General features: G+C 44.5%; 8 protein-coding genes across 8 annotated transcripts; 3 read left to right on the plus strand and 5 right to left on the minus strand.

The window, feature by feature from the left end:
• Positions 1-1,612: 1,612 nt before the first annotated feature.
• UNG1 (uracil-DNA glycosylase) lies at positions 1,613-2,889 on the plus strand (the record flags this gene model as incomplete). The annotated part of the gene is made up of 3 exons (XM_033567377.1): positions 1,613-1,980; positions 2,036-2,495; positions 2,593-2,889. The coding sequence occupies 3 exons, from the start codon at positions 1,613-1,615 to the stop codon at positions 2,887-2,889; spliced, it is 1,125 nt and encodes a 374-aa protein (XP_033429372.1).
• Positions 2,890-3,246: 357 nt separating this feature from the next.
• pdiA (protein disulfide isomerase PDI1) lies at positions 3,247-5,017 on the minus strand (the record flags this gene model as incomplete). The annotated part of the gene is made up of 4 exons (XM_033567378.1): positions 3,247-3,595; positions 3,662-4,101; positions 4,195-4,573; positions 4,635-5,017. The coding sequence occupies 4 exons, from the start codon at positions 5,015-5,017 to the stop codon at positions 3,247-3,249; spliced, it is 1,551 nt and encodes a 516-aa protein (XP_033429373.1).
• Positions 5,018-5,967: 950 nt separating this feature from the next.
• Positions 5,968-7,865, minus strand: ATG22_1 (MFS transporter; the record flags this gene model as incomplete). Its single annotated transcript, XM_033567379.1, has 2 exons — positions 5,968-7,646; positions 7,727-7,865. 2 exons carry the CDS (start codon positions 7,863-7,865, stop codon positions 5,968-5,970), a joined length of 1,818 nt encoding a protein of 605 aa, XP_033429374.1.
• A 1,751-nt stretch (positions 7,866-9,616) lies between these two features.
• RGR1 (mediator of RNA polymerase II transcription subunit 14) lies at positions 9,617-12,986 on the plus strand (the record flags this gene model as incomplete). Its single annotated transcript, XM_033567380.1, has 2 exons — positions 9,617-10,282; positions 10,344-12,986. The coding sequence occupies 2 exons, from the start codon at positions 9,617-9,619 to the stop codon at positions 12,984-12,986; spliced, it is 3,309 nt and encodes a 1,102-aa protein (XP_033429375.1).
• Positions 12,987-13,513: 527 nt separating this feature from the next.
• DPB2 (DNA polymerase epsilon noncatalytic subunit) lies at positions 13,514-15,751 on the minus strand (the record flags this gene model as incomplete). The annotated part of the gene is made up of 1 exon (XM_033567381.1): positions 13,514-15,751. The coding sequence occupies one exon, from the start codon at positions 15,749-15,751 to the stop codon at positions 13,514-13,516; it is 2,238 nt and encodes a 745-aa protein (XP_033429376.1).
• Positions 15,752-16,239: 488 nt separating this feature from the next.
• Positions 16,240-17,731, plus strand: ATNIH1004_002696 (SHNi-TPR domain-containing protein; the record flags this gene model as incomplete). Its single annotated transcript, XM_033567382.1, has 2 exons — positions 16,240-17,325; positions 17,423-17,731. The coding sequence occupies 2 exons, from the start codon at positions 16,240-16,242 to the stop codon at positions 17,729-17,731; spliced, it is 1,395 nt and encodes a 464-aa protein (XP_033429377.1).
• Positions 17,732-18,141: 410 nt separating this feature from the next.
• ATNIH1004_002697 (yippee/mis18 family protein) lies at positions 18,142-18,573 on the minus strand (the record flags this gene model as incomplete). Its single annotated transcript, XM_033567383.1, has 1 exon — positions 18,142-18,573. One exon carries the CDS (start codon positions 18,571-18,573, stop codon positions 18,142-18,144), a length of 432 nt encoding a protein of 143 aa, XP_033429378.1.
• A 2,514-nt stretch (positions 18,574-21,087) lies between these two features.
• Positions 21,088-23,259, minus strand: ATNIH1004_002698 (cleavage polyadenylation factor subunit MPE1; the record flags this gene model as incomplete). Its single annotated transcript, XM_033567384.1, has 4 exons — positions 21,088-22,394; positions 22,453-22,553; positions 22,605-22,905; positions 23,088-23,259. The coding sequence occupies 4 exons, from the start codon at positions 23,257-23,259 to the stop codon at positions 21,088-21,090; spliced, it is 1,881 nt and encodes a 626-aa protein (XP_033429379.1).
• Between the last annotated feature and the right edge of the window lie 1,022 nt (positions 23,260-24,281).

Raw genomic sequence — 24,281 nt, forward strand, 5'->3', positions numbered from 1 at the left:
AGCCAAGGTAGGATGGAATTTAGGTAATGCTAATAAACAAGTTGTACCACAAGCTCCAATACCTTTATTCTGTAGTTATTTAAAGAGATTAATGCTTGTGAAGTAGTTGTTAAGATAAATTATATAACAGCCTGATTCTTAAGGTAACTTTTGTAGTAGTTGATAAACCATTAAACCAGTTATTGTAAGGCCTTTTTCCTTAACCACTTTAATTATTAACTTTACATAACTTACCCAAAGCCAACACCAGACATATCTATAATCTGCCAAGGCAAATAGCTTATACCCTTCTGAAATTGGCTTATTAGGTATCTTATATGTATGCAAAGAACGCCCAAAACAACAGGTTATTAATTTATTAATAGTAACTAAGTCTAAAGGCTTGTAATATTAAGTACAGGCCTGGCGGAATCGGCCTACTAATAGCTCTACTTTGTGCCACTATAAAAAATCTAGGATAGCTTTACTATACAATGCTTTATCCTTAAAGTCTGTAGGCTCGAAAGCATTCACACACAGGTTAGATATATAAAGAAATCGCTGGATTTGCTTAAACCAGGTCTGTGAAATATTCTCCTGGAGCCATTTAAAAACAACTTCACCTGGCCTCCAAAAAAATCCACTGGTAATCCTCCCCAGGCGCCCATATACAAAATTGCCGCAAAAAAGGTCTTAATATCCCCAGGAATTGTAGGTTTCCATGGGCGACCTCTATCTCCAGCATTGTGCAGCTCAGCATAAAGATTTGTATGCCTTGATGTTATAGTATAAAGATCTTGAGGGATAAAAAGACAGAACAATTTATAGGGTTCTATACCAACACCAGGCGGTAAAATAGGCTGTGGAAAGAGACGTCCTTTTATAATCAATAGCTCGAATATTATATTTTCTGGAGAAGGCCACTGTGCCAGTAAACCTGGCACTTCCTTAATCTTTGGTTTCTTTGGTTTCTCTGGCTTTTTTGGTGGGCATTTTCTCTTTGGCGCACGTGAGGTCTGAGAGGTCTGGGATTCCATAGTCAGTGTTGTACAGTAAGGTAGAGGGCAGAGTAGAGAACAGACTAGGGAGCGCGTAGTAGAGCGCGTAGTAGAGTATTTACATGTAGTATCTGATAGATCAGAAAATAAGAAAGTGCGTGAGTATATTTGGAAATAAAGCCAATGGACGATTATGTCAGCAAGCGGTGAAAATATTGACCACTCAGAGAGTAGTATATTAATTACCGCTAAAAGCCAGCAACGGGGTAGGGGATACTTTTTAATACAGATCCATTATTATCATATGATCTGTGATACTAGCTCATACGCCCATTCAGCTGACCAACTGGAATGTATGTATGGATACTCCCGGTACAGTACATACATAAATTACGCCTCATTCACACGGCAAAGGAAGCTTCATGCGCGACGATGACGCGACGCGTTCCAGATCGTCGCAAGCAACCAATCAATCTAAGTAGGAAGCTGTAGCAAGCAAATACACTTAGGTACTCACATATCTACACAAGACTACGGTTTAGCCGGAGGTGTATCCCTATCCTTCATCAACCGCTACCATATTTTGTTATCCTAATCCCAACCATACAAGTGGACTCGCTCAACAAACAAGCAACATGGTCAGCCCGACAGGTGTGAAACGAGACGCCAATCATTTGACAACTCCAGTAGCGCCAAAAAAATCCAAGGCTAACGGCAGTATCACGTCTTTCTTTGGGGTGCCCAAAGCGAAAGCCAATACGTCTGAGTCCAAACCGCCGGCTACCTATGCTTCCACCTTCAATAAGCAGAAATGGGTAGCATCTTTAACAACCGAGCAAGCTGAGCTCCTTCAACTCGAGATCGATACTTTGGATGAAAGCTGGCTGTCACAGCTAAAGGAGGAACTTGTAACACCAGAGTTCCTGGCGCTGAAACGCTTTCTTCGAAAAGAAAAGCAGTCTGGGGCCAAAGTCTTCCCGCCGGAGAATGAGATCTACTCCTGGTACAGTGTCATTCCTTATAAAGATACTGGCCATCTTGTTTACAAAGATTCTTAGGTCTCGTCATACACCTTTGCACAAAGTGAAAGCAGTGATCATCGGCCAAGACCCATATCATAACCACAATCAGGCCCATGGCCTGTCATTTTCTGTTCGCCCTCCTACACCCGCCCCTCCATCTCTTGTCAACATATACACTGGGATCCAGAATGATTATCCGTCCTTTCAACGGCCGCCAAACAAAGGGGGTCTTCTAACTCAGTGGGCGGAGCGTGGTGTCTTATTACTCAATACGTGCTTGACAGTACGTGCCCATCAGGCCGCTAGTCATTCGAACAAAGGGTGGGAACGGCTTACTCAGAAAGCCATTGATGTGGTAGCCCGGGTGCGATCTCATGGGGTTGTTTTCCTTGCATGGGGTAGCCATGCAGGAAAGCGTGTGGCTGGTATCAACCAACAAAAACATTGTGTTTTGCAATCAGCTCATCCAAGTCCACTCAGTGCAGCCAGAGGGTTTGTGAGTAATCCATTAACTTCGTGCTACTTTCCTACATCATTTCTCTATTTTATTTTTCTTTTAATTTTGATATGCTGATTGGAGTCATTAAACTCAGTTTACTAATGGACACTTCAAAAAATGCAATGAGTGGCTGGCTGAACGTTACGGCGCTGACGAAGTTATTGATTGGAGCTTGACATCAAATGTGAAAACTAGCTCCCCATTTGTTACAATTCAGGGTCCTTCTACCGCGACTAATACGTCGAAAATATCCACAACAAAGCAGCCCTCGCCCGATCCCCTAGTGGAAGATGCTGATACAACACAGCATGCACAGCTTCGAACTACTGATGAGTTTGAAGACGATGTTGATGCTCTAGAGGCATTGGCGGCAGCAGAAACGGCAGATTGAGCGCAATTGCACCGTGTCTCGAGTATGAAAAGCGGTTGGTATGACTGTTTTCGCAAATTTTGATATTGGCTTGGCAACAATTCCGTCAAATTAGTTTTAGCGTCTAGTGTTTTGCAACTGGAAGCTTCGTTCTATAGTAGGTCAGATTTCCAATATTGAGAGTGCGAATAGCAATAATTTCATAAATGCCTAGTCTATTGCTTCTCAGCAAGGTGTCGTTTTCCCTACCTACTGTCTGTAAAATACCAGCAATTTAGTTTAGGTAGGAGAATAGCTTGAGCTGGAACAGCCAGAATCGGTCAAACCGTTGGAATTAATACTTGTAAAATAGATATCTCATAAAACTAGTAAATGAGTTTACAGTTCATCATGGTCCACCTTATCATCATCTGTAGCAGCGGGCTCGTCCTCGCCAGAAGCAGGAGTCTCGGTGACATCACCCTCCTCGGTCTTGTCGAGAGTAACAGCGACCTTATGTTTACCATTCTCCTTCACGAAATTGGCAAGATCCTCGATGGTACGAGATCCATCATATTCAATAGGAGCGTCCTTTGCACCGGCCGGGTAGAGTTTGATTGTGGGGAAGCCAGTAATCGAATCGGGGACATCGTTGGCGGTTGCATCAATTTTGGCGATAGTGACCTTGGATGCAAAATCGGGATTCTTGTAATAAAAACTCGCCAGTTCCTCATATTGGGGAGCAAGACTATAACGGGTTGGTCAGTGATCATGAAGCCCCTTAGACACATGTTCGGATGATAAGACAACTTACGCTTTGCAGTGTCCGCACCATGGCGCATAAAATTCGAGAAGGACATCCTTTTCGTTGTCAATGACAAGCTCTTTGTAGGAATGGGCTACCACAACGGTGACCGGGCCCTCCTGTGTCTCTGGAACAGGCTCGGACTTAATACTGGGTTCAACCTTGCCGTCGAGAACGTCTTGGATAAACTTGGCAACATCCTTGGTCTTGATCCCCTTAGACTGATCGTAAGGATATTTCGCCTTATTCTCGGGGTCTTGAATGGCGAACGCGGGGAAAGTCTGGGGGTCCAGATTGAGATTACCAGCGTGGGCCCCAAACAACTTAGCATCGATTGTTGCAATATTGATAGCACCCTTGTGCTTCTCAGCAATAGGTTTAAATTCCTCCGTAAACTTCTCGCGCTCTTCTTGGGTCTCGGCGAAAATGTATGCCAGAGGGATGCCAGCCTTCATGAAATAGACAAATTAACTTCTCGGCATCCTCCAAAACTATATGCAAGGGACACCATTTGAACTATTTGGACATGGGCAATGACTTACTGTAATATATCCAGTATATGTCTCCGGGCCAATTTCACCTACAAGGGGTGTACTGGCTGTCTTAACCCAACTGAGGACGGCTTCCTGTTCAATTTCACCAGTGTAAATGGCTTTTTTCTCGTCGAAATTTTTGTAAAGAACCACCGAAGGTTGCTTGACGCCCTCCGCCTTTGCAATAGCCGCATCACTAGCTGCAGCGAAGAGGTAGTTGTCTCTCTGAGACTCTGCCAAGCTTGTGAAAGCCTCGCTGGCTGCCTTATCGTCGGATCCGAAATAACCAATGACAACAACTTTATCCATAGTCTTAGTATCCTCGAGATTTTCTTCATTGACGGTAGACACGGCGGGAAGTGACTGCTTGATCATGTACGAAACGATACTATGATTCCTCAGCACTTGACATCCGCACAACATGATATGTGAATATGCTGTTAACTTACGATTCAGTCTGGCGGGCTCCCTGGTATGGCTTGCTAGAATCAAGACCACGGAAGATCTTCAGGGTTGGATAGCCTTCGACTCCCTGCTCCCTACAAAGCTCTTCTTCTTCGGTACAATCAATCTTAACCAATGGAATTTCCTTCTCCTTCAACTGGGTGGCGGCTTCCTCGTATTTTGGGGCTAGAGCCTTGCAATGCCCACACCATGGGGCAAAAAATTCAGCCAGCACCAAGTCATGCTTCTTGATGAAATCATCAAACGTGTCCTTGGTAAGTGACTGCACATCAGACGAACCATCATGGAGCACGGCCTGGGCATCACTAGATAACGCCACAGTCGAAGCCCCCAAAAGACTTAAGATCCAGGACGCAAAAGAACGCATGTTGACGCGTATGTACCACGGGAAACAAGGCACAACCTGAACGTGCGAGGATGGGAATCAATAAGTTTACAGAAGACTGGGAATTTAGATGATAATAGCCTCGAAAAGAGGCCTGATGCTTGTCCTTTCCAAACTTCTTTTTACAAAGAAAGCGTGGGCAGGAAGGAAAAGAAAAATAAAATCTTGGAAATGATCACTAGTGGTAGAAAGTGGTTGGTGAGAGATGGTGCTGAACAGGTAAAGGACTCATTAAGTAATATATGGCCTGGTAGTTAAGGACAGTTTGTTCTTTCTGTCAGCTACCTAGCAACTGAGCAACGTGACTGGTTCATGTGTGGGGCGGTGCCTAGTTCCAGCAAGGGACACGACCATCAACCTAGGTAGATAGGCAGGTACAAGGTATGGAGACTTCGTACCTAGTACTTTATATGGTTAACATATATCCATATAAGCAAGCCCATATTACTCCTTGAACAGGCATGTCTCTTGTATTCTGTTTTATGGAGTAGATAGGTATGTATGTACATATATCCCAGATATCTTGTCCTAAAATCATTCACTAATAACGGTACGTCGTCTTAAAACCTAAATATATGCTTTCAAGCATCTCTAAAGATCTGCATTAATTGCTTTGTGCAATCATTCTAACTGTCTGAAAATTGCCTGTGTGGAGTGGCATAGCTCCGCGGTAATCTAAAATAAACCCGCGGTGTACCCCCATAGTTTCAAAGCGCGTAAAGTGTATAGTGCACCCATGAGCCCTCTCACCAAGCTAGGCCGCAAATAGATATTGTTGAAACTCCTATAAGACTCTATTATGGCTTCGCTAAGGCCCGGGTTTTTGGTTGGCCAAATGGTGTCTTGACATCTAGATATTCACATAGGTTTATAATACGCATAAATGATTAATACAAGCTGTGGATATATTTTCCATGCTCTCATTGTTTTCTTTAAACCACTGTCTCTCCATTCCCAGTCTGACTATGGGGGATCGTACCATAGTTGCTATGCACTTCCCATTCCGGTGTACCTTCTAACTGTGTTGAAAGCCCAAGTGCGTCTCTTTTCCCTCGGTCAACGTCAACTAGGAGCATCAGTGGTAGTGGGAGCAGAATTAAGATCGCAAGAAAGATGAATGCAGGTCTGATTTCACCATAGTGGTCCGTGATTATTCCAACAATTGCAGGGCCGAAAATGCTGGAGCCTTTGTCGGTGATGGCATAAAGAGCAAAGAAGGCTGCTTCATAACCAGGTGGGATCAATTCTCCAAAAAAGCTTCGACAATATGACGACAGGCCGCCCATAACAAGGCCATACACGACGCCAAGTGGAAACATTTCCCAGGGTTGCTGGAGGCCGAAATGCCCCAAACTCTTAATCGCCGGAATATACCCCAGAAGACCATAGAGGGGGACAATTTCGAATAAGATAATGCATGCAACTATGGTTTGTGATGCACGAAGGTCGAAGACACGTGAAATATAGCCCCAGGAAAATGCTCCACATACCCCGGAAACCATTGTAACCACATTAATCATTCCAAGTGCCGCAGGCTGCATGTCAAGCTCTGTTTTGGCAAAGAGTACAGCTGTTCCGCTTACAGTAGCGATGCCGTCACTTAGAAGGAACCAAGACACAAGGAACAATGAAATGTCCTTTAAATTCCGAGCTCGCACTGCCGTGTGATACAGGGACTTCCAAGCAAATACTATATAACCAATCCAAGAGGAATTTTGGTTCGTATACGGAAGTGGTGGTCCGGGGCGAGGTCGCAGCCAAAGTGCAGCGGGTATGGTAAAAATGAACCACCATAATCCGATGAGAAATAGGACAAGTCGCAGTGAGAATGTAGTTTGATGAGTGACGACAACAACAAGGATACAGACTACTTGCAGTATCACAGAGCCAATGTATCCAATTCCAATTCCGTACGAGGATATCTTGGTAGAGAAGTTTAATTCCTCTGAGGTGTCTGTCGAAGATGGACAATTGGCGTATTCCGTATCGTTCCCCTCATTTTCTAACTGGATAGGGCGGAGAAGCGGTGTCGTTGAGTAACTTCCACACTGGCAAGCACTGTCTGATGAAGGATTATCATCCTGTAATATGGCAGAAGGAGCACGTTCACCATGTCTTCCAAGTAAGGACGGGTGATGACGGACAAGCAGCGGTAAGAATGAATTTAAAAGAACAAACGATGCCCCAAAGCAAGTATTCGACACTACTGCAAAAAAGCCACCGAGAATATAGAGCTTTGGCAAAACACCCAGAAATAGCATTGTAGCTGTGGAACCAATAAGAGCAAATGCCACTAAAAGCGATTTACGGTAGCTCCCATGGTCTGCGGCACCTGACATTGATATTATCAATATAGCTTGAACAAAGACACTCAGGGAGAAAGTGTACATAGCAAAGCTTGCAGTATTAATTTCAACGCCAAGTATTTTTATGATGCATTGGTCAGTATTGGGTGAATCGGGGGTCTTGTTCATAGTCATATCAGAAGCCCACGAAACCAATGGTGACCGGCGTGGGGCCTTCCAGGCTATAGCACATGGAGTCACCTTGTCTGATAGAAGAACACCACGATCGCGGGCCATTTGTTCTAATGTAATTGGGAGGAACGACCCTAGGGTTGACAGTTAATCCTAAGTGTTTATTGACATATAAAGAGCCAGGCAAGCCTTTCTGGGGAAATGATATCCATACCCATAGCGCACACCGCGAAGGCTTCTGCTGCCCATCCATAACTGTACCACCCAGTAAGCTCCTTTTTACTTGTGTATCGAGTATCATCACCAGGATATTGAGGCCGTGGGCTTATCTCTGTTATCTCATCTTCCCACATAGTGATACCTAGTCGAGCCATCCACAGTTTTCATATCCAAGAATAAGTGGGCAAAGTGATGGGGGGATGAAAAGGCTTCCGAATCTGTAGTAGACAAGATAACTAACATCTTAGCTTATCTGGAAGAGAGGGAGGAGGCCATCATCATGACTATGAATGAACATGCTTAACATACCTAGAGGTTAAAGACATACACTAGCAAGTGAACTTATTATAGCTGGAAGGACAGTAAATTTGCTGTAGATTGAAGCTACAACTACCATCTCTGGAATATAGCCAGCGGGTCCAACATAGCTTCTAAGTTGACCACTCCGTAGGTACCTAGGTATGTATTAATACCAACTATCCATAATAGGTTAGCTAGTTAGTTAATAACGTAGTTGGTAAGCGAGCGCCGCATTAACTAAAGGCGAGAGCGCCGTACTTCTGTACTCCATATAAAATGGCACTCTTTGAAACCTTAATATCTCAATCAACAGTAGATATAGAAACATCTTGATAAGATAATAGCATATCTATGGATTCTAAAAGGGTGTTTTTGTATTTTCGTGTTTTTAAATAGTTTTCTTAGCTCTAAATACTAGGCAACTAAATATATAAAAAATACAGTTGTAATTTATCTTATCTGGAGAAATATGCATTCCTGAAATTTCTCTGCTTAACACATATATATATAGTATTATATTATACCGTATATTAAATTTCATGCCCTCTAGGCGCTTTATTGTTGAGATATTAGACTCTTAAAAAGTGTCATTTTATGGAGTACAGAGGCGCGGCGCTCGCTTTCATGCGTCGCTCGCTTACCGATTACGTTTGTATCTTATCTCTTTAAATACTCTGTATGTAGGGTATGTAGGTGTATCTTTCGTGTATAGCAGGGCAGTGTACGGAGTACATACAGTACAATACATATACGGACTCACCTTCTACGTATCTATGTACTGTATGTATGGTATGTATGGTATGTATGGTATACGGCTGCCAGTAAGGCACCAAGGCATACACCACCAGCCATTGAGGCTGTCTAGTTAATGCATTGCATCGCATTTGCGTGGGCGGCTTCAGTTAATTCATTGTCTTCGTCTCCAAAGCCCACCAAAGCTTGTCGAATGATAAAACACGGTCTCTGAATACCATCACCTATGCTGAGAAGGTCCTGACCTCTAATCTTGCTTATGATATTTTTTCAGTACTTCGTACTTACCCTCAACTGCTACTCAAACTCCCTGTTTCTTTCTACATCCCTTCCTTATCCTGACGGTGCAAAGCCTTATCTATCTACAAGGCAACCTTTGAAGGGTGATATAAAGTTTGGCTTATAAGCTTTTTATCTCTAATCACCCAGTGTTGTTGTCAGCTTAATTAAAAGCTGTTGCAGTGCTAATTATAGTTATCCCTCCGAGGTTTTTTTTTTTTGGCAATCCACTGTGCCAGCGAAAAAAAACACATACACCTGCACGCACCCCAGCCAGCATTGTATGAGAAACCTCCTTGAGAATTTACTAGTGACTGCGGCCGCTGTCATAGATGCTGTTCTTGCGCTCTGCCTACTGACGAACACATGGCCCTACGCTATATCCCCCTCCAACCGAGCGCTGCCATCAGCTTCCCTTCCTACCCCGCCGGCTCTGGCTTCTTAGATTTCGAAGAAGCACTTTAATTAGGCTGCTGATCTTGAATTGCGCAGGGGTGAAGGAGGGGAGGGCTTCTGAAGACAAAGCCGCAGCCTAGATATGCCGGGCGTCATAATGGACAATACGAACGTTGTTGGAGCTGGGCAGGGGATAGAGGCAAGAAATGGCTTGTCACCCTCCCCCGTTGGTACCGATCAATATGTATTGTCCATCGACCCGAAGAAGGGCTCTATGCATGTCAATGGGGCGACACAGGTTATGGAGGATGGAGAAAAACAAGCGAAAACTACATTGAGACTAAATAAAGGGCCCCCGGAGTTGCCACACGTTACACAAGGTTTTTTTCCATTCTCAAAGTTGGTCAATAGGTCTGTACAGCAATGCTGGAATGATCTCTCCGACTTGCTTGCAGAGCTGGCGGATGTTCAGATGCCATCCCACGATGCAAGTTCGTCCTCATTGCCCACGAATGGAAAATTATTTGTCAACCAGTCCTCAGAGAACATACAGAAGAAGCTCCGGATCTTAGATTTTGTTCATGCTAAACGAGCCGAATTCATCAAACTCCTGGTTCTGTCTCAATGGAGTCGGCAGGCCGCTGGTGTCAGTAAGCTAATTGACCTTCAAAACTTCATTCGCACTCGTCATCAGGCATATGTAGGGGCTCTGCAATGGACTGGAGACATGAAAAGAGACCTGGTTCAAGCTCAGGTGGCGAACCCAGATCTGAAGACAGCTCTGGAAGTTTTGTCAAAGGCAAAAATTGTTTCAATGCCAGATGTAGGTTCCCTCCTCCAAATGAACAGTTGTCGGGATGGATAGTTAACCTAGTTTCGTTTAGCTTGGATACAAACCCCTAAGGCCCTTAACGGCTAAATGTACTCTTAAAAAATTGAAGAAAATCGATAAAATCATCGCCACAAGACTAACATTATGCGATGTAATTCCTCGTCCCTTCCAAACCTACCGTGTTCATGACGGACGTGTCACATTCATTGTATCCGGCGAGTTCGAACTAGATCTTTCTATCGGGAAGGAAGACGAATCATCTCAGTTTTACTTCGTTGACATTCGCTTCCTCTTTCATCCGTCGTCCTCGGTCCCCCAAGGCCGACTGTTCAATGAACTTGATATCAAAGTCAACGACGTTCTTAGACATAGCGGCTTGATTGGGTGCTTTGATATGTTGCATAACCTAGTACTGATCAACAAAATCAGCATTCTTTTTAAGCAGGCCATGGAACTGGCGAAAGGTCTTTGGTCAGATGTCTTGCACATTGAATTATTGCATCGAACGCTGGTTGTACATTATTGGGCTCTCAAGCCTGGAAGTAAGAGCTGGGTTGAAATAGGAATCAAGAGCGGTCGACCAAAATACCAAAGCCATAGCCACAAGGTTCCATACCTGGGGCTGCGCTGGATGAGAGATGGTCAAGAAGTCGAAAGTGGGGACATTGAATTCGATACGGAGAACCTTTCTATGGAAAATATTCTACGAAGTGTCCTTGCACTGCACATCTCTCACATATTATATTCTGCGCATAAAATACTAAGCAAAAGCTTCGTCTTCGCTTCTGGCTTGCTGTCTTTGCGGTCTCAATTGTCTGGAACCGAACCTGGAGATTGTCAACTGGATGTTCAACTCACCACCTCAAAGTATCTCCGGGTCTCGATCGAGCCAATGTCGGGATCACATATCTTGTCGGCTAGTCCCAGCACTTTAGTGCGAATGGACATTGAACGAAGCCATGATAGACAATACGCTGATGATATAGTCTCCCGTGTCTCACGATTGCGTTGTATTGCAGCCATAGAAGAGATCGAATCCCATGTTAAGATGCTCGGTTTCGAATCCGTCAATCCGAGAGGGTTAAAGATTGATATGCGCAAAGTTTTCCCAGCCAACGTTGTACGATTTTCTTTTTTCTGGCATCACTTCTGGGAACGTACCTGGGCTGTGGCGGTTACAAGTAGCATGGACGGCGATAACTGGTGGGTAGTTCAACTTCTGCCGCCCACATCAGCAAATAGTCATTCAGCATTCGACACAAGCGCCCAGAATCATTTCTCCCCTCGCTCGGCCCAGATCATTAGCAGTACGCTTTCCCCTGTGCAGCAGCCGATTAACTGCACGTCTTCTGCAGACATAGAGCATTGCCTTTCTGGGATACTGGCGGTTTATGCGAATGCGCGTTACCTCGCTGACGTACAGTCGATCGATTTCTATCCAGTTTTGCATAGATTAATGATTGGATCAAACCTCCAAGTTCCCGATATTTTCATTCGATACGACATGCCAAATATTCCTCAGGCTCTTCAGTTAGCATCACCGTCCAGATTAAAGAAAGGGGGATTGATTAAAGAAACAATTCGTGTTTCTTTTCATGGAGTTGATCCCCGCAAAAAAGCAGCCATAATGGTGGCATATGGCAGCTTACTGGTTCCCGCAAAGGTCTTCAATATATTGCGCACTACGTGGGATCACTCAGTAGTCTTTTCAAGAAGAGGCAATGGCTTTGCTATTCGCCTGCTTGCTCCAGCTGGCCGTCCTGTCATGGCCAGCCTCTTAGAAAAATTGCAGCGGTTAGAATGTGTACTGTCTGTTCTCGAAGTTCTTCAACGCAAGAAGATGTCCCCCCAGTCTTTGTCACTGTCTCATGTTGCTTTCAAATACGGCCCCGAGAAGGATCTATCTGCCAGCATTGATATTGGACTTTCCTCACCGCTCTTCCATGAAGACGCCAAGTCTGTCAATGGCGTGTCGCAAACGGACCCTTTGTTCTGCTTGCGCCTAGGGATCAACTTTGGCTGCTCAAATCCTCATCGTCGCATTCAAAGGTCCCTTACAACAATCTTAAATCGTTCGTCTACGGACGCTGGTCTCGATGCTGTTACGGAACTTCTCTCGCTCACACTTCCACTGTTGCAAGCTGTGGACGAAATTATGAATAATCCATCTCACAAGGGGCCATTAAAGGTGCAAGTGATCGCCCGCAATGCAAAAGCCTTTATTATTCACTATCCAATCCAAGAGCTGCGCTTTCAACTAGTAGCTAGCCAACACCTAGGCCACATGGTATGGACTCTTAGAGACAAAAGCAGCTCGCATGACTTATCAAACAAGGAGCTACGAAGCTCAGATTCCTGGAAGAGGCTTTACAGTTCAAGGGGTGACGGCTGGAGGGGGCTCGGAAATGGAGTAATTGCAGAGGTCGACAAAATTGGAAACCTTATATCAGAACTTGATAGATACTTTTCCAGCAGCAGTCGAGACCATTTAGGACCGAAAAATTCAGGCGCAGATACCACATCCATCGGCTTGAGCAATTCGGCTGAATCTCAAACAGTTCAACTGGGGGGAGCTGAGGGAACAGAGAGCATGTCTCAGGCAGGCCTAACGCCCACTACCAGAATGAGCGGCGAGCATATGCAATCCATGGCCGGCCCTATTCCACAAAACACAGACATAATTATGATCGATTAAGGCATTCCCGTTTTTCCAACCTTCATGATAGGGACAGCTCTCACTCGATACCTCATGCGTAGCAATGAATCCGTGCATGTATGTATAAACATTCTCATCTAATTATTCATATTCCACACGAATTGTGTTCACACTCGATTTTTATCTGTATGTACATTGTCTGCTGTACATGGTTCCCCGTTCACTTGCAGCCCCTTTTCTATCTACCCGTTACTTTTCGAAGTTGAAGATATGCTAGTAGCATTCTAATGGCATTGCTCAAGCCACCAGAGTCAAATAAGTTCCAGACCTTCCGAGGTCCCTGCTTTTGAAACTTGTTACCTCTTTGAAATATAAACTAAGCAATCAATGCCCCATATCAAATTATAGATAAAGATGGCTTCCGCTTTTAAACACGGAGTTTACTAATGCTGAGTATCTATACTGCCCCATGTCCTCTGAGGATGTTCAACCATCCATCAAAGAATCTGTTTCTGTGCCGGATCAACGCCAGCGAGAGAGGTGGAAGGATATAATTTAGTCGCTAGCTAGTAACTTTCCTCTCTTACTTTGCCTCGATTTTTCAGAACATCATATTCGATCCATCGCATGCAAGACAGCTCACCCTCAGAAGTCAGCTTTCCGGGGTTCATCACATGGCATCCTTCATAAGTCATGCAAAATGGTTCCGCCTCAGCGTCTGCTAGAATAAGGCCAGTTGGAAGTGGATACAGTTGCAACGAGGATACATAATCCCAGAGCACAGGTCGCAGCGACAGAGGGAAAGGAGACAGAGTTCCTTGATCTAATATCGTCTTGACAAGCTTCCGGGCCGTGAGAACTGCAGAGGGAGCTGGAAGGGTATTTACGCCTGTTCTTGGATTCTCCGTACGATCTTCAGGCGCAGCCGATATCATTTGGTCTTGAGGGTTCAAATCTTCTTCCGTCGCAGCACCAGTGTTATCCACATCCTGTTTTATATTCACTGCACTGCGTCTCAGCCGCCCGGAGATGTCATCCCGAAATATAGCGATGTCGTGGATCGGCCCGAAGAGAGTGAGACGTGACGGGTTTGAGGTCCAGATAGCCTCGCCGATTGGCCCAGACGACTGAGGCCGATCTAGCTCAGAATTTGCCATCGCAAATACACGTTTCACTCTCGATGTGAACAGCCCAGGGATCGCTGGGCGGGGAACGGGGGAAGCAGCACCAGCCGCAAAAGCAGATGACCATGGGTCACTGTCACCGGGTACAAATATGAAAGTAGAATGCTGCAGCAAGTAGGGAAAATCGGACAGAACCCCCGCGAGTGAGTCAAAATATTCTTTGTACTCAATGCTCCCTGCCTTGCCGCTGCCATTGATTGTAGTTTTCTGAACGAAGTTCCCAATCAGGATGAAGACCATCGGGCGCTCTGCAAGGGGCAAATCATTGTATAAATTGAAAAGTTTTCGGAGAGCATCCACAGTCTTCATATCGTCAAGATTCACCTCACTCATAATGGCGATCTTGAGTCGACAAGGGCTTTCGAAGCCATCGCGCATATACTCGAGGCATCTAGCTTGGATCTGCCTCATGCGTGAACCTTGTGCACGCTCACTTCCAAGTCCCAAAAAATCAACCCACCCGAGACCTCCGCTAGAGTTGACTTCCCCTCTGCTTTCCCGAACATTCATTCCAAAAGACGTCTCTCGCCGTTCACAAGGCGGGCCGCAGATAGAAACCCCCACAAATCTACCTCCTATGGCGCCTCCAATTCCGCTATTTCCACCCAAACTTGACCCTTTGATGTTCTCTTCCTCTTCGTAGATCCCATCGACAAGTATAATCATACCAGGGGCAAGCCAAGCACCATTTTCGGGTACCATGCGTGCATGGTTTAATTCTAATGAAATGCTGCCCGTCAAATCACTGAGAGATAGATCGCCTGTAGGAGAGACGGAGAGTAAACCAAGTAGCAAATGCGAGGTACCACTTCTGCCAAGCAAGTTTGCGATGGGGGTGAGTCTATAACCTTGTTTGGTAGCAAAGGGTGATGGCTGATGTAAAGAAAGTCCATCTGACAGCCCCATCGATGTTTGGAAAGATTCATTCCGGAGTAAACGCTGGCAAACAATGTTATATCGGTCTCTGAATAGCATGATATTGCGCAAAGGTGGTGGGAATAAACTAGGGTCAAAATTCACGACTTCAAAATACTTCTTGTCCGCATTGTAAGTTAGCCGAGGGATACTGAATGCTTCAATGACATTAATCCAGGACCTTGGGTACAACGACAACTCAGTGTCTTTTCGCCCTTTGATGTCCTGCGCTGCCAGAGAATGAGTATCGCTGCTGTTCTGATTGGTTATGCTCATTGACCCTTCGTCTGCTGTACTGGCCCTCCAATTAGCAACCCTACCGCCACTCATGTTCCCTTCCATGGTCCGCAGAATGGCCTTCAAGGATGCCCCTTTTCCCTCCTCAACAATAACGCCACCGCCAGCCCTTTTCCAACTCTTAGCAACTTCATCTAATACCCGCTCTGCGAGCCCTTCTTCGCGCCATCCCGAGCCACAGTTCTTACCCACAAATGTTGCTAGAGTATGGAGTGCAGAAGATGATATCGTCAAGTTATGCTTCCGGGTGAAAGTGCGGAAAGCCACAGGTCGAAGGGTTGAGGGCGGAAGCAAAATTGGAAGTATGGATGTCATCATTGGAAGTGGGTTATGTTTGCTCTTTCGCAAAGGATGCACAGGGGTTCCAAATCCCGGCGACGACGATGGAGGCACTGGATCTGAATCCATTATTGCAGCACAGCGATAGAAACACTGTAGATACGCACAACTCTTTTTTACTTTTTCCTTTATTCAATCAATAAATAAATATCGCCCCTCAAAAATAAAAAGAACCGATGAACGATTAAATGAATGATGAGGAAACACTGTTGTCAATTGCCACAAACATGGTATTGAGTACAGAGTAGTGGTCAGTAGTTAACCCGAAAAGAGCATACGCGTGATACATGAACGCGCCGTACACGCGACCTAAGTTGGTTCAAGACTCTTAAAACTACTCACGCAGAGCTCTACTTTCCAACATCCGCCCCATCTTCCTTTGCAGTATCACGCCCCACCCTCATTTGTCCTACTTTGGCTCTTGTATGCACAATCTACTATTTATTTTTACTGACAGAAAGAAAAAAAAAGGGCCATACTGATTCCACTTCCTTTTACTGAATCTCTCTTAGGCCGCCAACAATCTAACAATACTTAGTTCCTCGAGGATTCTAACCATGGCTGACGGCAACCCAAATAAGGCAGATGCAAAATCATCGGAAGCTGCTGTTGAAGCTTCGCAGGTATACTTAGAAAAATTAATTGAGCGAGCTGCTGCAAAAGATGCCATCAGAGACTTCGACTCAGCTGCGGAAATATATTCTGAAGCCACCGAACTCCAGGCTAAGCTTAATGGGGAATTGTCACTCGATAACGCCGATCTACTTTTTTCCTATGGGAAGGCTCTATACAACGTCGCTATAAGCAAAAGTGATGTCCTTGGATCGAAAGTAGCAGGTGAAACACAATCTCAGTCACAAAGTGAACCTGCTCAGGTTGAACTATCATCTGGACCCACGTCGACTGGCGACAACCTTATCCAAGACGCAGTTACCAGGGGTTTGGCTTCGAAGGAGCCGCTTCAGGGTGGTACTCTACCTGTTCAGGCCAAAAATAAGCCATTCTTTCAGTTCAGCGGGGACGAAAATTTTGATGACTCGGACACTGAGGGGGATGAAGATGACAAAGAAACTGCTGGTGTCGATGAAGATGAAGATGATTTTGCCAACGCTTTCGAAGTTCTTGATCTAGCCCGTATACTCTATCACAAGAAATTAACTGCAATTGACGATGCGTCTGGGAAAGGAAAGTCAGCAGCCCTACCATCTATCATCAGACACATCAAGGAACGTCTTGCAGATACGTATGATTTGCAGGCGGAAATCTCGTTGGAAGCGGAAAGATTTGTTGATGCAATCGCTGATTTGAGGGCCGCTCTCGATTTGAGGCAGACTTTGTTTTCAGTGGAACACCCTTCTGTTGCTGAATGTCACTACAAGCTTTCGCTCGCCTTAGAGTTTGGGTCAGTGCAGAGGAGAAATGACAATTCTGAAAGTGACAACAATTCGCAAAGGCAATTTGATGAACAAATGAGGAAGGACGCGGCGACTCAGATGGAAAAAGCTATTGAAAGCTGTCGTATCAGAATGTCTCAAGAGCAGAAAAAGCTGAATAGTGAAAATTCTTTGGATGAGGATAAAGGGGCAGCTATGAGAAGAAGAATTGCCAACGTTAAGGATATAATAGCTGATATGGAACAGAGAGTAGGTTTTTTTTTTTTTTTTTTTTGCTTCTGCTTTTTTCTCTTCCTCCTCTTTTCGCCTGGCTTTACGATGATACAGGAATCTCACCGGTTCACAGCTCATCGATCTCCGCCACCAACCAGTGTCGTTGGAAGACAGTGATGGAGAGAACGAAGCCGTCCTCAAGGGCATTTTAGGACAAATTATGGGACAGTCTCCTGCCGAGCAAAAAGATCGATTAGAGACAGTCACAAAAGAGGCCAACGACCTATCCGCCTTCGTCAAGCGGAAACCAACTGGAAAACAATCATCTCAAGTGACCGACTTGCCTCATATGCATAAGCGCGCAGCCCCTGAAGTTATCCGGGAAGACGATGCGAAAAGGATTCGTACGGATAGTACAACTAATAATCGCCAGCGAGAATAATTAAAACTAAAAATTACATTTTCATTGTGGCTGAAGTCGTCAGTGTCCAATTTTCTGTTGTATGATCTAAAAAATCTCATTCAAAAATTGGTTCATCTGGGTTCGGTTGGCTTAATCTGCCATTACCCATACACTTGCACAATAGGCAAATGCAAGGGACGAAGAGAGGATGGAACCTTTCGGAATAAAGTTTAGTTGAATGATGGATGACACCCATGCCCAGCAATATCCTTTATATCATCGTGATCTGACGATTTTAGGGATTACATCCAGTATTAACACCATCAATATAGTCTTTTAAATACAAATCAAGTCCCAACAGATGTTGAGATTTAGCATTCGTCTTTAGACGAAGGACAAAATCCTATGGCCACACATTGTGTAGATGAGGGTAGCAACAATAACAATATCTAGGAAGCATTGATGCCGAATATTGATGGACGCTCCAATTTGCGGCTCCTCCGGCATATAGCCAACCCTGGACTCCAAATCCCTGCAAATAGGTCCTCACATTCGTCTTCATCCTGACTGTCAAACTCCACGGGACAATCCAATTGTTTCACGGATGTCTCTCCCGAGGCCAATAAATCATTCAGCGCTAGCGAGTCCACGTAAGTGGCACATTCCCAAGACGACGACGTCAGGATCCTTTTTGTTTCCAAAATAAACTTGCCAACCTTATACCGCTGTGCCTCTTCCTCGGCAGCCACATACTTCCAGCCAAGTACACTCCCGCAGAAGGCACAACTGATGTCGCTGACCGTGTGGGCCCCAGTAACCAGTTGGCGCGGCACAGGCTTTTGGATAGTGGTATTCGGAAGCGAAACAGTTGACGAGGACATGGCGTTGACAGAAACAGCGCAGGTAACTGGTTCAGCCGACACAAGAAAAGCACGACCATAGCGACCAGTGAAACCTTTGCTAATGATCTGGGATGTCAAGCATAGATCTGTTGCACAACGCGAGCAGCGAATATAAGAAACATGCCCCTTTAAATATCTCGTCCCATCTCTCCTCTGACCAGTCGAAAGTGACGGGGATGTATTAGCAGACGAATGCCCAGCATTTTGCTTTTGCTGCCCGTGACGAAAAGTGGGGAGTAAGAATTTTGGAAACATATGAACTGTCTCAGATTAAATTATACCTGTACTATTAATATATCATGAAAAAAACTATGTTACATAGGGTACGGAGGCGTGGAATAAGAATGCTGGAAGAGGTGAAGCTAACCACCCCGCTTAGTATTGTGTCATTCTGAGGTCATACCGTCTTTGGCTTAGCAGCATCAGCACTTTCATAAAGCATATCTTTTACATTTCCCCTTCCAAAACGTCACAAAAGGTGGAAGCTTAAAAAGACACCCTATTAAATAATTTGGGTCTGTAATTGACATGCCAGGTGATATACTTGATGATGGTAGTGATTATGACATCATCACCAAGAGAAAAGGAGAAAAAAATAAACGTTGCTTGAAGTAACCCATCTACAGCTACAACATCAATATAGGCCATGCTAAGCCATGAAGGGGGGGAGGGGGGTCAAAGGGAGGTGCCAAAAGCAGTCACACCATAAAACTAATCCTAATGAAGACAGCAACACTTTCCCATGAAATCGGTAAGCAATTCGAAATAATTCATTGGGGCATAGAGGGGAATATTTGCAACGTTATATTAGATTTCAGCACTTAAGAAAAGCCATTTTGTACTCAAAGAAAGGTCTTCCGAATGACGCTCAATATTCCATGGCTGCAGCGTTGACAGGGCAAAACCACACCACCCCAAATTCCTAACGGCAGCAAGCTCGGACGCATCTTGGGAGCGAGGGATGCATGCAACAATCTGGGAACAAGAGAAAGAAGGCATGCTAGCTAGCTCAAAAAGAGCAATAAGCCTATTTTGTTGTAAGTTTTCATAACAGTACTATAGCCAATAGATTGGCGGATTGGGCAAGAGTTAAGGGGATAAGGATATACTATATCCATGCATCCACATACCCAGTTTTGAAACGATGTCCTAGTTCATTGTCTCCGAAAAATATGAACAGTGCTCGCTCATTGTTAACGTTGGTCACAAACCCTCGGTAAATGCAATCACTTGTGTAATCCAATACTTCAAGCCACTCTTGAACTTGCCTATGTCCGTGTCCTAGATTATTCTCCGGTCTGTTTTGGTACGCACCCATCCCTAGCGACTGATGTCTTGAGATTCTCCTCTCACCAAGGAAAATAGCTGACATTTTGTCACAGAAAAGCCTCTCACACTCTTCCGGGATAGTTTGCGTTGCCTCCCCTCTATGGTCCGGTAAAGTATGCGCCGGCCAGGTACCCTCCGCCTCAGGGTTGGTAAAGGAATCAAGAGGAGGGCTTTGGGAAGGGGTTTTCAACCCTGAGGGGACCTCAGGGATGCCACTGTGCTCCTAGAAACCACAGAAGCATTGCATCAGTACCCATGTCATCAACAAACTGTTGGAACTTCAAACAAAGGGGCAATTTACTTACCGGCCCCCATTGTAGTATAGTAGTGGAAACCACCGACCATCGCAGTTGATGCATTAACACTGTAACAACTTGCAAGTACAGTAGACCGGGAATTCTTATTGCCAGGCCGCTGTAACTGATTGTGGGCATTACTGCCGTTATCCAAAAACTTGGCCATGGTAATAGCTGCCCCAGGAGAAATGAGTGCCGTGTACGAGTGTGCAGAATTGATGACTAGGAGGAATAGAGGATTCAGATTAAGATAACACAAGGTTCAGAAATCAGCTTGGAAGTAGCCACTCAAATGAGCAGATACAAAATTTTTGAAAGATCTTTTGTGATCTAACTGAAGGTATTATGCTACTGTTGAATGCCGTGAGTTCTTTTGTGCTATAAAGGATAACCTGACTACGTTACAATAAATGGGGCCCGTCAAAGTATCACCTGACTGCGGCTCCATAAACCTGAGGCATTAAATATCTAGAAAAATTCGTTGAAACTTACAAATCAATCATGAACAATTTCCTTTTTCTTTATATATATATATGTATTTCGGAAAAGGTGCTTATTTAAAGAATCCGGATATGTAGAGCACACTGTTCTTAATGTTGGCCTACCTACTTATCAATACTAGTCACAGCAAGAATCAACCACATGAGAGTCCCTGTGCAAATAGATGCAGTGATACATGCTAGGTCAAACAAGATACAAGAATGTAAGATGTACAGGATATAGGATCTAACAAGCAAGAATAATATAAAGAAGTGGGAAAAAAAGGTCCAAAAAAACAGATAATAAACAAATCTCCGCCCACTATGCATATACGGAACGCTCTTTGGTTGTGTGATTGCTACACTGTATACCACTCAAGATTATTGGCCTAAAGCTCTCGATAATCACTAGGTCTTATTCTCCGATGCCTTGCCTGGTGTCGCTGAGGATTAACAGGTTGGCGGAAATAGGCTGTATCCTCCTCTCTTGCAAAGGGGGTACTGAAAGTGGTCCGCTGTTGGTTCGAGAAATGAGTCATCCCAGGTCCCTGTGGAAATCCTGCATTATGTCCCATCATTTGAGACATTGGGAACATGTTCATTGATGCATCACCAGTACCATTATACATGCTTGCTGTGCCATATCCGCTGTGCATTACACCATTAACATGGTCACTATAAGATCCACCTTGAACCGAATTCAAGCCCATAGTGTTCATTGGGTTCCATGCTTGGTCCATGGCAGCTCGGAAGCCACTGGTCGAAGCCATGCCCATTGGGTTATTCATAAACCCCATCCCATCGCCAATATACCCTGGGTCGGGGAATGACATCGCAGGAACACCTGGGGCTTGCATAAAGCTAAGGCCAGTAAAAGGCATCTGTTGGGGTAAAGACAAATGGCCAGGAGTATCTTTATTTTGTGAATTTCCCATGTCATCAGGCTTTTGATTGCTCTCAACTTTTTGTTTCTTTGGCACGGTATTCAAATTAAGATCTTCGGTAGCTTCACCCGAGAACTCATCATCAGCAAGTCTCTTCTTCGAGTCCGTTTGCACACCTTCACTAGGTAATATCGGTCTTTGTTTCGCAACTAAGGAATTATCCGAGGTAGACGTGCTGCTAACAGCATGGTCTTCTTTTGCAATTTGCTGTTTCTCCTTTTCCTTTTTGGAGTCTGCCCTTTCGGCCTCGTAAGCTTTGATTTTAGCAACAGTTTCATCGTCTACTGAGAGATTATCCAGCAAGACTCCCTCCGTTGCACACCCAGGACAGACAAAATCACTTTCTATCAAAGCATTCGTAATGCAATCATTGCAGTATGTCCGTTGACAGCATGGCGTTTTTGTGGGCTCTAAAAGCATCCGTTTATCAATAGGGCATTCCAGGCCACGAGATTGTAGTTCTTTGCTATACTCTGCTGCTGCTGCTTCTGCCGCAGCCGCGGCAGAAGCTTTGGCCTTCTCTTGGTATAATTCCCATGCAGCCTTGTCCGGCTTAGCAATAACAAAGTCTCCATCAGCGTTAACCATTACGCCAGTATTCCTCAGTTCTTCATTGGACCCATCCAAAGCGATTGTTTCCGGCTTCTCAACCTTAGTTTGAAGCGAGCGAGGTATACCAGTTGACCTCTTGACTCTGTATTTTCCATCAAACTTTGGGTCATTATTAGTTGGACACGCTTGGATCCAGTGGCCTATGTACAGGGAATAATGTCAGTTTAAATCAAATGAAAGAGCCCCGGTCTAGCACACCTTTCTCACGACATCTGTAGCAAAGATACCCAGGCGGTGGCGGGTGATCAGGGACATTGACAGGTTTGCCCCTCCCGCGACCGAATGGGACAGGTGTGGCACTAAAAGCACTATTAGTAGATCATTCCTCTCAATAATGGATATATGCCTACTTTGCCATCTCCTGTTGCTGTTCTTTCCATTGGTTGGCTTGCAGATTAAATAGCGCGTTTATTTTCTCCTCCTCAGTCTGGGCATTGTTAAGTTCCAGAACACCATTGCTAACTGTATTGCTAGAACCTGAAATCATGCGGGCAGGAAAAGACTGGTCATTACGAGGAGTGTTGCGTGCAGTCACAGGCATTTTGCCAGATACATAACGAGCAGCACCGCCCCTCCCAGGCCGTGATGCGGGCAGTCTTCGGGCTATGACAGATGTAGAACGGGGGATAATTGTGGTGTCATCGTCGTATTCTAGCAATATAAACATATGTTAGTTTTGTTTCCTTCAGCTATTTTCTCCTCTCCACTCCTCACAGTCGCCTTGATACATGCACACTTGCACGTTTATCTGTATTCTTTATAGTTTAAAACAGACCAGGGGAATTGGAGAAGGGGCAAAGTAAAGTTAGAAACACTCAATTCACGAGACTTACCTTCCCCAGTATCTTCATTATAAATCGACAATTCAAAATCAGTCCCATCACCAAGTCTACTCTGATTGATAATTTCGCGTTTCAATTCAAAGACAGAGATACCGGTGCCATCAAATGTTACCCTTGAGGGTTCTTTTTGGGACTTGAACTTGAAATGAACAGAGGATGACATTGTATTCAATTGCACGTTCAACAAAAGTGTTTGTGAATGTAATTAGACCAAGTTTATGGGTGTACCACTTTCACAAAGGTGGATGGATACAAGCGACAATATGGAAACGAAAACAGTAATTGCAATACTTGATAAGTTGGCAAAGCGCCTTTGACAAGTTTTATAACTTGAAAAACCTCTTTTTTTCAAAAAAAAAAAAAAAAAAAAAAAAAGAAAGAAATGGAGATCGATTGTCCAATACCTAAGGGGATATTGCTCGAACTCATGAACTCAATAGACTCTTGTTTGATGCTGGATGGCGAGTGTTCACTTCACTGCATACAAGATCAAGTCTGATGATTACAAAAATGTAGAGGTGTGGTTCTGTAGCAAAGGTTCTGTAGCAAACGGATGGTGGGCTGAAGGAAGCCTCAAGAGCCTTGCCAGTCTGCCAAGTGAAATCGAGTTTCCAAGTCCTTCTGCAGGAAACATGAGACAGGACCGGGTCCTTAGGTGCCCTAGAAAATAAATTTTATGTCTGACAACCGCATAGGCACAAAATAAAAGCGTGAAGTCTCTTGAGAGGGGGGGTTAGCTGCCGATGGCAGGTTCCAGTCAGCTGTAAGTATTGCTCTTTATTGGCTAGAGTTAGGGATGTAATATTAAGAGGACATCAGTAAAGTATTGTATTCAATGATGCATGAAAAACACGTTAAGTCAGGCGGCTGTTGCTTGATCGATGGAAACAGTTTATTGCGGAGGTTTAAAATTATTGCCTCTTGGGACCAGATGTGGCAATCATGTACGGAGTGTATCACGTGAGCCGGAAACCGTTTAGGCTTAGGCTGTTGGTTGTGACCTTGGGAAAGCCAATGCCTATTAGATACCTTGGTTTTTGGAAGGAGCCATCCCTGAGACCTGTTTTGAGTGCAATCTCCAGTTCTGATGAGTTTCTATAAGCGGCATGAATATATAATATATAAATATATATAGATTATTACACAAGTATGCTATCTTACTACCCTAAACACTTATATACGTAC

Source organism: Aspergillus tanneri, assembly GCF_003426965.1.
Source record: "Aspergillus tanneri strain NIH1004 chromosome Unknown AapTan_1_pilon_pilon_pilon, whole genome shotgun sequence".
NCBI lineage: Eukaryota > Fungi > Ascomycota > Eurotiomycetes > Eurotiales > Aspergillaceae > Aspergillus > Aspergillus tanneri.